This window comes from Papilio xuthus, unplaced genomic scaffold, assembly GCF_000836235.2.
Source record: "Papilio xuthus unplaced genomic scaffold, Pxut_1.1 DF826933.1, whole genome shotgun sequence".
NCBI lineage: Eukaryota > Metazoa > Arthropoda > Insecta > Lepidoptera > Papilionidae > Papilio > Papilio xuthus.
Genome location: NW_013531716.1, coordinates 4,694,555 through 4,707,630, shown reverse-complemented (window position 1 = coordinate 4,707,630; position 13,076 = coordinate 4,694,555). Strand labels below are relative to the sequence as shown.

Below are 13,076 nucleotides of genomic sequence, written 5' to 3'. Positions count from 1 at the left end.
GTTCGATTTTTTTGTAAGAAATAAATTAAAAAAGCAAACTCAAGGACAAACAACTTTCACTAACCTTACCCGTGAGATACGATTGAGCCGTACTCGATACCGAAACTATCTTCAAATTCTTGCCTATAATTTTATTTATTTGAATGCAGAATTTATAATTAAAACCAAATCGTTGCCTGAACAAACGCATATCCCTATTTAAGAACAATAATTGATTATAAGGGACGGTATATACATTATAATTTAAAAAAAAGATGTATTAACATCGAATAAAATAGCATGCATTACTTACATATACACAAAGATGTTGTGGTTAGCCACATAACGTTCGTGTAAACGACCTTCAAGAATCCATGTGAACTCGCCTTTAGATTCAGCGGCTTGTTGAAAGGCTTTTGTGCCTATTAGCGACTAGCGACTTTAATCGAAAGCTAAATAATTGGCTCGTCCCTTTCGAAAATACCGTCTATATCAAACCTTTTTATTGCATCATAGTTAGCGATAAAACTTTTAATTTATTTATCTATCTCTGCTTCTCAGACTGTTGCTCAGGTTAGCTTAATAATTATAATTTCTTAACTTTCTACTCCAATGAAATTTAAAATTAATTGGTACATGCTTCTGTGAAATCTTTAAAATCATTGAATTTATTAAGTACGTCCCAATTATTTACTAATGCTATTCTCAATTGCGAACCTATCGAGAAAACACTACAGTTTAACTTAAGGAATATTAATTTAATGTCGATATGTGTCTTACATTTTAGGACAAATTAAAATAATATCTAAGCATGTAATTACGACTATCGCCTAAAACCTAAATTTATTCGTGAAATATTCTTGGACACAGTTTTTTTTAATCAAAAATACAACTGTATAAGGTGATGATTAGAATATAATGCCGCAGTCAAAAGAAACTGGCCATCTACAAATTCCCACCTAGCTTTGATGTTCGCTCTACAAAAAATAGACAAAAAAAACACGAGAACTGTTTCATAATTGGCACAATAGATGGCATATCGCAGAAAGACCATTCAAACCAATAGTTTTTATCTTTTTTGTGATTAATGTTTTTGTTCAAATATTTTTTAAACAGTTCATCTCCGAGCCGCTTCTTTATGTTTCATAGTTTGACAAGTGTTTCGGAATAAGACGTGAGCGGAGAGGATTTCATGTTTAAATTTTAATATCACAAAATTTTGTATGCCACAGTAAAAAGTAAACTTATTATTCCTAATATTTTCTTCCTAATTTTCAATATATTAAGGATAAAGAGAAGAAAGCAAGCTTTATCAAATCAGTACTGGTGGTAACCCTAAAATATAATGAAATGTAGGTGATATCTGGCTTGAATATATTCTATAGTTGATATGCAATATAACATACTGAAAATATGCAGACATTCCCTTAAATTTAATTTAATATCTACTCCATTCATCACACTATTCTCAACGAACTTTTTTAAATTTTTGAACAACGCCTATAGTGATAATGCTTGCTACCTGAGCGTGGGTGCCTCGGGACTGGGCACGTGAATTATTGCAGACCAACCCCTGTCACATATCTTGCTTATAAAACGTTAAAGATATGGTTGATTAAGAGAGAGATTATACGAAACTATTGCAAACGCGAGCGAGACGGAGAATGTAAAAGAAGCATAAATAAATTGGTCTGATTAGATTTCAAGGATTTTAATTTTGTGATTCACGCGTCCCGCGTAGATTCATATTTTATAATTTTGTACGCTGTCTGTTTTGTGAATAATGGAATTTCTTATTGTATGCTATGTTTACCCTTCACGCTTTTGGGTCATTGTTGGTCGGTCGAAATAATATTATTGGTAGCCGTGACTGTCAACACAGGCGCGATAAAAACCCTAAGAAGGAAATATTTCGCACTTTAAGAACTTCCTGTAGGAAGTTGGGCTTTTTATCAAATGTATTATTTACATTTTACGTTAACTTGTTGTACTTTGTTAAATTATTTTTTCATTTTCTTTGACTTATAGCAGATGCAACAAATCCTTTTTGCTTTTTATGTGTTAGAAATATCAATAAAAACACATTAATTGCTTTTTATGTGACCTTTCACACGAAGAGACTATAAAGTACCCCTAATTTAGAGAAGACTCTGAGCTCAGCGCTTGATAGTCGCTTCATCATCAGCGCACTATACGTTCCCACTAAGGGGCTCGGAGCCTAAGTTACGGGTGACTTGGACATAGTCAACCACGCTGGCCCAGTGCGCGTTGGTTCACACATATCATGGTATTTCTTCTCAAATATGCGCAAGTTACATCATAATGTTTTCTTTCACCGTAAGGAAGTCGTATAAATGTACATATGTAAATTGGAAATCGTAAAACACATTGGTACATGGCGGGATTCGAACCCAGGACCTGCAGATTGCAAGTCAAGCGCTTGACCCCTGAGCCACCGACGCTCGGGAATACAATACAAGCTATTATAGGTATATAAATACAATACATATAATGTACTTGTTATTTATTTATATTTGCTTACTATTACTTAATTTTCTTTTGAGAAATATCGTCCCGAGAGCTTTCTCTACCTTAGCCTTTTAACAACGAAAAGTCATATTCCCTTGATATATAAGTTTATTTAACCTTTGAAATGTTGATCAAATAATTAATTAAACTTAACAATAAACCAACATCATATTATTAGTTCAGTAACAATAATAAATCTGAATTATTAATGTAGTTAAGTAAATAAAGAGAAATAAACAACGATTTCATCCCAATGATATCTTTCTTGAACGTAATAACTCGCTTATTTTACCTTACCCATACACTTTATAAGGTTGATAAAGTTTACTTCAGCCGTATACTCTCATAACTTTAAAATAACGTTTAGAATTTAAATTGTATTTCGAAAAGAGTTTTCGATTAAAATAATTGCACCGTCGAGTGAAATAAAATATCTTTGTTAAAAACAAACTTTCTAATATTGCTTTTATATTCTAAATAAAAGCCCTTTTTTATAGTTTTGGCTAAGCTTTCAATACTAGTATTTTATTGTCCCTTTAAAATGAAAGGTCAGACGGTATGCTTAAGTACAAGAGACTTTTAAGAAAATGTAATCTCTCAAAAGATACATAAAGCTTTGAGTAAATGTTATTATCCTTTATGTTCTTATAGGTTGCTCCCACAGGATTCTTTTTTTAAATATGGTAAGGGTCAAATATTATTTATATTATATTTTTCTTATTTTAAATTATTGTTTAGGAGTTTTATCAGACATAGAATAGAATTATTGTTCACTTTTTTCGCAGAAACAAAAGAGAATCTATATAAGTACCATTTATACATATTTTAGATAGCTATATATTAGATAGATAAGATGTATATAAAATTGTTATAATTATAAAATAAGTACCGCCTCACAAAGACACGTGTTCTATAAAATGTTTAAAAGCATGTTAGAAATATACGTTTGTTTGCAGATTCAATCTTTTACTGATTTATCGTTTGATTTTATTATTTCCGGTTAATTGAAGAAATAATTTTTTTTTCTTTTATACCTATAATCTCGATCGATTTAAAATTAATAAAATATTAATATAACAATCCGAATTTTGAAAATAATTGCAGTAACATATTTAATAGGATAAATTTATGTGATCAAGCGCAATTAAGATTGTAAAAGTCATTTCACACAGTCCGTTGCGAATCGATTATTTTACAGCCATTATAATTTGATTGCGAGGGATTATTTTAATCGCTGTCTCAACCTACGCACTTCTCGATGACGTATCGATGTGTAGGTAAAAGATGCCCCAACGGCGAATATAAGCGAAAACGATACGTCATTATTCATTTTGAGACTGACAGATTGTGATGTGAAACACTCCGGTGTAATAACTTTAACACGCTTCGTCTCCTTGATAGATGTTTTTTAAGACAACAAAATGTTAACATGTGTTTTCGGGAAGTGTTGCCAGAAATTTAATTATTTCAACGGCTTTTTTACATAAAGCTTGTTACAATATTGGATTTATCATTCTGTCGAATGACGTAAGGCTTGTTGTTCTCCGTTCCTAGTAAACTTCGACCACGTGCTTTATGAGGGATGCTATCTGGTTGTAATTTATTTATCCAATTTACTATATATTTTGTATCTTATTTAAGAAATTATAAAGTTAATTGGAAAAAAATATATAAATCATAAAAAGTAATAAAACAATAATTAATTTAACCCCTCGTTATAAAACCTGCATAGAACCTTCTTAATTAAAAATCCTTTTTATGAAAGCATAGCATCTGTTTCACCGGCAAAGTTATTTCAGACCCCTACAACTTCTCCGTCAAGAATAAACGTCAACCGAGTGACAAAAGAAAAATACGGAAACGGGCAAGACATCTATCTTTTCATAGTCAACTTAACTAAAAGGATTAAAATGAAATCTTCCGTCTAACATCCAGTGTGGTCCGTGGAGCGTGAACACAGACCTCCTTTGTTAAAGCATTCACTGATTCTGTTACCTTAAAACCTTAATACTTTTATTCCATAGCTAGATTTTAATTTTGCCATTCGAAATTTAAAAGGGTTGGTTTTTAATCTCGCTTTCCTTGAGCTTTGTGCGTAAAGATTTCTTTTGTGATATTTGAAAGTGTTATTCAGCTGACGATAAATTGGTATAAAAAATCTAACGTGTCTATAATTGGTTTATGAGCTTTATTTTTATCCTTTTATATTTTGAGTTTTGTAATGTGAATTATGGTTCTATCGGTTCATAACGTTACAAAAAAATATGTATGGTTTGTTTAAAGGTAAAACCGAAAGCTTAAAAATATATAAATGTTTTCTCTGCTTACATATTAATTATTTAGTTACTACTTTTACAATTCCCCACTTGATATTAAAAGAAACATAATGTTTCATCTAAAGTTAAAAATAAGTATATTTGATTTTTCGTTTTTCTTTCTTACTAGAATATCAGATTGCGATACACAAACGTGATATCTTATGGTTGAAAGATCTTATTTTATCGCACATAACATTCGACATGTTCATTGGTACTAAGTTATTGGAATTTGATCTTTAGTATATATGTAGTTTTTGAGGTAGACCACCCAACAATATCGTGATAAATATATAAGCAAAACAACATTAGGTGCGGTATTAGGCAGCGATTTGCGCACGTTGAAAATAAAGTGTAAAGAAAATGTACTAAATTCAAATTAGGCAAATTAATTGTAATGCTACTAGCGCTTTCAATTGTTTATTATTACAATCTATTCACGATGGCATGCGATAACATTAAAAACATAAAATGATGTAATCTTGTTTGTTCAATTTATCCTCCAATGAGGTAAGTGCAAGTGTGTATCATTTATTTTAATGTATACTTTTATTAACATTACTGTATATTTATATGTATATATTGTGACCTAGCTTCCTTGAGCAGCTGATGTCTAAGTCCATTCAAAGCTCATACAACAGATTGCGTTCGGATATTTTAAAGCTCCGTAAAAATAATTTATTGTAATAAGTCGTCGTGAACATTCGCCATCGCTCGGCCTATCTCACCCGCACCCCTCTTCCCGCCACTCTGACGAGCGTGTATTCAACGCGACTGCAATGCCTCTGCCAGCATTCAGTTTACTTGCCGCAGCGTCGGGGGTCGGTCGCGCCACTCGATGCTTCAACGGTCGAACGATTTCGTAAAGACGCGCTTATCAACACGTATTTTCAACGAGCTTATGCGAACTTTAATACGTGCATAAAAATTAAAAAATCTACAAGCTTTGATTTAGAACTGTTATCGGGATTGTTGTGATTCAAGAACTATGAAAAATGTGTTTTGTTTTGTGACATAAATTTATGACGTTATCGTGAACTACATAAAAATTGTGGTGAATAAACAAATCATGTGCTATAAAATACTAAGGACTATTTACTAAATTGACGACGAAATAAGACATCTAAATTGATGGATATTACACATCCGGCAAGGGGACGCATCACACGAATGCCGACGGAAAAAACATGACACTGAGCTTACCGTGTCTTGTTTTCCTTCTTCTTGATATTTGATTTTTATCACGATGTCTCTCCAGCAAGTATCTCCAAGAAACGGGCTTTTTGGTCACGTACTGTTTTGGTTTGTTATTGGACTTAACTTCGCTGATCAAAGTTCACTGCCATTAAAATATGAAGCCCCTGACGATTGCCAGTGGTGGCTGAAAGGACCAAACGATGCCCACGAAGTTTCTCTAACATGTAAACTTCGCACGATAAATAGTGAGTTTGACACTACAAACTTTAGTGTTATCCCATCAGAGCACACTACGTCATTAAGAATAGAGTGCAACGAAGAGATGATGTACAAGAGCTCCCTAGATGACAGAAGTTTTTCTCATTTAGTGAAGCTGCGTGAACTCGTTTTGGATAACTGTAAAATTGGACGATGGCCGCCTGGCGTTTTGTCCGGCCTAAGAGATCTCCGAAATTTAACGATTCGAACTAAAAACACCGAGTGGGCCGCTATGAGCTTAGAGATAGCATCGGAAAGTTTTACAGCTGTTCGGCAGTTGGAAAAGCTAGACCTTAGTTTTAATAATATATGGTCATTCCCTGAAAATTTATTTTGCCCACTGAACAATTTAGTATACTTAAATGTATCTGCAAACCGCCTTCAGGATGTAAGCGACTTGGGCTTCAGAGAACGTGCAATACATCAAGCCCTAATAAGTGAACAAGACGAACCATCACCTTCAGCGTCTTCTTTATCACGTGCTTCATGTTCCTTAGATATCGAAGTCCTCGATGCTTCCAGTAATCATTTCGTGTTGATGCCAGAAAATGGATTTATGGCTCTACGAAGGCTAAAGGAATTACACATTCATGATAATGAAATTTCAATGGTTGCTGACAAGGCTTTGGCTGGATTAAAACAATTACAAATTATCGACCTGTCCAATAATAAAATCGTCGCTCTACCGCAAGATTTATTCAAAGATTGTCGGCCTGGCATAAAAGAAATATACTTACAAAATAATTCTATAAGTGTTCTTTCACCGAGTCTCTTCGCTAACTTAGATCAATTGTTAGCATTGGATTTATCAAATAATCATTTAACAAGTACCTGGATAAATGAGAACACATTCACTGGCCTTATAAGAATGGTATTGTTGAACTTGTCTAACAATAGATTAACAAAGTTGGATCCAAAAATATTTAAAGACCTTTATACTCTACAAATCTTAAATATACAATATAACATGTTAGAAAGTATAGCCGCAGACACGTTTGCACCTATGAATAACTTGCACACGCTAATTTTATCCTTTAATAAAATCAATCACATTGATGCATATGCCTTAAACGGTTTATATGTGCTATCTTTACTATCAATAGATAATAATCATCTTGAAGAGCTTCATCCTGAAGCATTTCGCAACACTTCTTCGTTACAAGATTTGAATTTAAATGGCAATCGATTGAAGAGAGTCCCGACTGCACTTAGAAATATGCGACTGCTGCGAACTCTCGATCTTGGCGAAAATCAATTAACATCACTGGAAGAACATAGTTTCGTAGGTTTACACAATGTCTACGGATTACGGTTAATTGGAAACAAAATAGAAAATATAAGTAAGGAAGTCTTTTCGGATTTACCAACGCTGCAAATTTTAAATTTGGCTAGAAATAAAATAAAACACATCGACACAAATGCCTTTGAAACGTTATCTAATTTACAAGCCATAAGATTGGATGCAAACCACCTAAAAGACATTCAAGGTTTGTTTGTAAATATACCTTCTTTATTGTGGTTAAACGTGTCAGATAACCAAATAGAATGGTTTGACTACTCTGTTATCCCAACTGCACTTCAGTGGCTAGATCTTCATAGTAACAATATCAAAGAATTGGGTAATAACTACCGCCTGGATAAAGAGCTGCGTTTACAAACTTTAGACGTGAGTTTTAATAAAATAACCAAAATATTTACTTACTCTGTGCCCAGTAGCGTCGAACTGCTGTTTCTAAATGATAATCAAATTACGCAAGTTGAAGCTCAAACTTTCGTCGGAAAAACCAATTTAACGAGAGTCGATTTGTATGCAAATCAGATAACTAGTATGGATCTCAATGCGCTTCGGCTAACGCCGGTCGATCCAGGGCGACCCCTGCCCGAATTTTATATTGGCGGAAATCCTTTTCAGTGCGATTGTACAATGGAATGGCTACAGCGAATCAACAAACTCGATCACCTTAGGCAGCACCCTAGGGTAATGGACTTGGAAAGTATTTATTGTAAGTTGTTATATAATCGAGAAAGGACTTATATTCCACTTATCGAGGCAGAATCGTCTCAGTTTTTATGTACATATAAAACTCATTGTTTTACATTGTGTCATTGTTGCGATTTTGATGCCTGTGACTGTGAAATGACGTGCCCATCTAACTGTACATGTTACCATGACCAACCATGGTCTGCGAACATTGTAGACTGTTCTGCCGCCGGGTACGCAGAAATACCTAACAGTATACCTATGGATGCTACCGAACTGTACCTTGACGGTAATAACTTTGGTGGCTTGACAAGCCATGCTTTCATCGGTCGAAAAAATTTGAAAATATTGTACGCCAATAATTCGAACATTGACGCTTTATACAATAATACATTTAGTGGACTAAAACGTTTGACGGTCTTACATTTGGAAAAAAACAACATAAAGGAGTTACTCGGTTTCGAACTATCGCCTCTAGAGAATTTGCGAGAGCTGCATTTGCAGGATAATCAAATACATTATATTGACAATCGAACCTTTATGGAATTGAGGCATTTGGAAGTGTTGCGATTGGAGGGAAATAAAATTTACAGCTTTGCTGTTTGGCAATTCACAATGAATCCTTATTTAGTTGAGATAAGTTTATCACGCAACGCTTGGTCCTGTGACTGCCTATATCTACATAAATTCAGAAATTGGTTTAAGAACAATTTGGGGAAAGTTGAAGATGCTGATAAAATAACTTGCATATTTGATAACGTAACTAATACTATAGGCCCACTCATGGCAGATTTCAACTCCACCATATGTACGAGTCATGTCGGAGGAAGTTCTTCGATTATAGAAAATCAAGTTATTAATGATTATCTTCCATTGTTGTTAATATCTTTGTGCGTGTTTGTTTTGAGTTCCGCTCTTATATGTGGCTTATTTTATTGGCGGCGAGAGCTCCGTGTCTGGGTATACTACCACTGTGGATTTAGAATGTGTTACAAGAGCACTGCATTTGACGAAGAAGCCGACAAGGATCGTCTATTTGACGCTTACATCAGTTACAGCGTTAAAGACGAGGCGTTTGTGGCTCAGATGTTAGCGCCCGGCTTGGAGTCAACCGATCCAAGCTTCCGGCTTTGTTTACACTATCGCGATTTTAATGCCTCAGCCTACGTCGCAGATACAATAATAGAGGCGGTCGAATCGTCGAAAAGAACCATAATAGTGTTATCAAAAAATTTCATTAATAACGAATGGTGCCGGTTTGAATTTAAAACGGCGTTACACGAGGTGTTGAAAGAGAGACGAAGAAGACTGATAATCATATTGCTCGGTGAGCTCCCGAATAGGGATATAGATCCCGAGCTTAGACTGTGTTTAAAAGCTAATACGTGTATAGAGTGGGGCGATAGACAATTTTGGCAAAAGTTAAGGTTCGCTATGCCGGACTTGAGGAAGTGTCAATATCATCGGTCCACTGTGAACATTTACGCGTCAGTGTCGCCGGTGGGGGCAGGGCGCGCGCCGGCGCCGCCGCCCCCTCCTCCGCCGGGCAAGCTGCCGCCGCTGCTGGGCGAGGCCCTGGCGGTGCCGTCCGGCGTGCACGCGCGCGATGCCCACGCACACCGCCTGCCGCCGCATGCTCAGCTCTGGGCGTAGCGTATGCTCCAACGCAGGTAAACTTCAGTTTTTACTGCAACGCGCAAGCGTATTAGTCCGACTAAAAGTGATAATAAGTGTTAAGTTGTTTCATAATCTGTATTTATTGTGTACATTTTTATTTTAAAATCGCATTTATTTGTAAATTAGGTTGCTACTTCTGTTTAATTTATGGATTCGATTCCTTGTTTCTGCGATAGTAATTTAGAGTATATGAAACAAACCTCTGTAAATATGGTACATCAGTTGTTAAATGTATGTATAATTGGATCGCTTAAAATATATAATGCCAAAGTTTTAAACTTTTTAATTATTTGTATAGATGCATTTATATCTAGCCTATGAGTATTAATAACATTAAGTTTATGGAGACTGTAAATACTATATTGATGTAGATTATTTGATTTTGTAAATGTTTGTAAATATTGATATGAAAGAAAATATTATCAAATGAAAAATTGAAATATACACATTTTGAAATTTTATTTCCTTTTGTTTTATTTTTTGATTTCCATTTTTTTTATTTCGAAAATAAATTAGAGGTAATTAAATTTTTGAAAACTTTAAAAGTTAGTCGATAGGTAAGTTTTTTTTAGTTGCTTTATGATTTGTTTATATTTTAGTGATGATTTAATTTAATTGCAGAAAACTATACTTATCATAACTATTTACACTATTATAAAGTTCGACTACTAATATTTAGGGAAATATAATTGCACTTTGTTAAAAGTTAAAACCCTAATTAAAAAGGTAAATCTCAAAAACCAAGCGTACCATTTTCATAGAATTTAACGATATACCACTACTTGGGAAATTAAAAAGTAAAGAATAATTAAAAAATCATATAAAAATTAAATTGGTAAAAATTGCAACGAATGTCGTTTATAATAATAATCTTATTCCAAACCAAAAAGCACAATGTTAGAATTAATTTAACGAAAGAATTTCTAATCAAGAGTAGTTAAATGTAAAAAATAATAGCCAAGTAATGACAATATATCAGTTACATACGAGTACAACTGCCGCAATATCCAGTTGGCATGGATCGACATTGGACGGCGACGGCGACCGCTCATCAACTCATTAAACTGCTATTATCTGAACGCGGACAAATCAAAACGAAATCAACATCGTTTATTTTTGCCATTCGCACCCTTATCAAAAACGACGTCGACGGGCCAACATAGGAATAATGGGAAAACTTGTTTTTACGAGACCCGCAGCAAATGCGGGACGGTCTGTCGTATGATTTTATCGGATTTCTATATATTTACTCTTCGACTATTTATGAATTGAGATAGATAAGTTATTGGTGAGAGATTACATAACCAGTGAGATTCCGGCTGCGTTTGGGAAGATGTATATTCGAATATTGATCTCATATTCATAGCCGAACTTCAGCAGTTTATAGATTATGTTATGAACGTTTTATAGACATATCCATAACTAAAATTACTCAGCTATATTTGTAGTCGAAAGTAAAAGAAATATTACCTTTGAAATTTATTGCATCAGATTAATAAAGGAATTATTAATTAATACATTTAAACCCGTTTAGAATCAATAGAATAGACACAAGTATGTAAAACTTAAAACTAATGTAATAAGACATGCATACTATACGAAATTATATAGTTTATAAAATGAAATTTATAACTTAATTATTGAAATGTTCATTACCACCCGTTGACTTATAAAAGTGAATCTTATATTTATTTTTTTAGCGTCTCAAGTTTCTTAGCGCATTTACACAGATTTAAATCATAAAATTAATTAGTAAGTAAACCGAAAGAAATTCTTACTTTGCCAATGAAAGTAGATCTTTAAAAAAAGATTTAAAAAATCTACTTAATGTTTCCTGTGATAATTATATAAGTTTTATTTAAAAATGTTTGGGTTCTGTGAATTTATCTTAACGGGTTCTGCATAGGATTTAGAATAGTTTTAAAATATGAAATATAGTTCTAGGTCATTAAGAGCAAACTAAGTTCCATGGTTACTTAAACTAAGTCCTATAAGCCTATAATTAGATTAACCCGATCTATAATAAAAGCCTTGAACCAAGATCTTGTCTCACTGGAAATAACTTGATTAAGGTCCATAAAAATATGTCCACCAACAGAGATAGCCACACATTGTTGGGATAAACTCCAAAAGGTTGAAGTTGATGCAAGGAAATGACATGTACTTTATATGTAAATAAACATTAAACGTGGATTATCTCACTTTTAGGAAATAAATTATATAGGCGTGAACATTACCACGGAGAGGACGAGAACGTGATAATGGAATTAGTTTTATAATTTAACTTGCTTTATTGTTTTACAGGGATAGAAACGCAGATAGTATTATCTGGAATAAAATTTAGTTTTGAACGTTTGTATGTTTGAATAGTAATTACCGAGCCGCGAGCATGTGCCAAACTTTGGAATTTAGTAATCGAGGGTCGGATTTTAAATGTCCTTTGTAAATTCGTGAATAATTAGCACTTAGTTGTGGTAAGTAATTTCACAGGCAACCCTTTTGATCCTATTGATTATGAACTTTTAACTTAGTTTCGCATATGTTTTGTAAATTAATTTGTGTGTGAACATTAAATAAAATTGAACTAGTAATTAACAACTACTATGAGAATTTCTGTTTGTTACTTATCGAAAGTCAAACTTACTTGATTTGATCCACCGTCTTGTGAATTATCTGAATAAGACTCAAGCAATTGAGCAAAATAAGAAAATTTGTCAATCATCCATTTATAATTATTGACTTGAGGGTGAAAATGGTCGGATTATAAAAGGCCTAAGATTTACTCAGGCTTCTGAACACTGGCTAGATTAACAAAAGAGCCATCTGCTGGAAAACGCCATATGTCACGACAAAGGCCGCATGCGCAATTTAATAGCATCCTAATCTAAAAGCATCGGGTCTCTTTGAATGCCGTCGTATAAATACACATTAACGTTGAAAAAAAGGCATATTGTCATTCGATAATCCTTTACGTTCTCTTGAGATGTCACCGAGAAGATCAGCTTTCGCCTAGCCAACGGTATTGGGTTTGCGTAACTCGATACAAATAGTATAAGAAACATACTGATGTAAATTGTACCTTAATACTTATATTTAAAGAATATTTTATATTAAACTATATAAAAATGTCGACCACAGAC

General features: G+C 33.7%; 1 protein-coding gene across 2 annotated transcripts in view; it reads left to right on the top strand.

The window, feature by feature from the left end:
- Toll-6 (Toll-like receptor 6) overlaps window positions 1–13,076 on the top strand; it is a 153,086-nt gene that overhangs the window by 62,983 nt on the left and 77,027 nt on the right. The window contains exon 1 of one of the 2 annotated variants that reach the window (XM_013318031.1): window positions 5,644–9,929. The exons of the other annotated variant lie outside the window; for it this stretch is intronic. Within the exon in view, the coding sequence (XP_013173485.1) occupies window positions 6,070–9,912 (3,843 nt within the window). The 5' untranslated portion in view covers window positions 5,644–6,069 and the 3' untranslated portion in view covers window positions 9,913–9,929. Of the gene's footprint in view, window positions 1–5,643; window positions 9,930–13,076 lie in introns of those variants that run through there. 2 annotated transcript variants of the gene reach the window in all.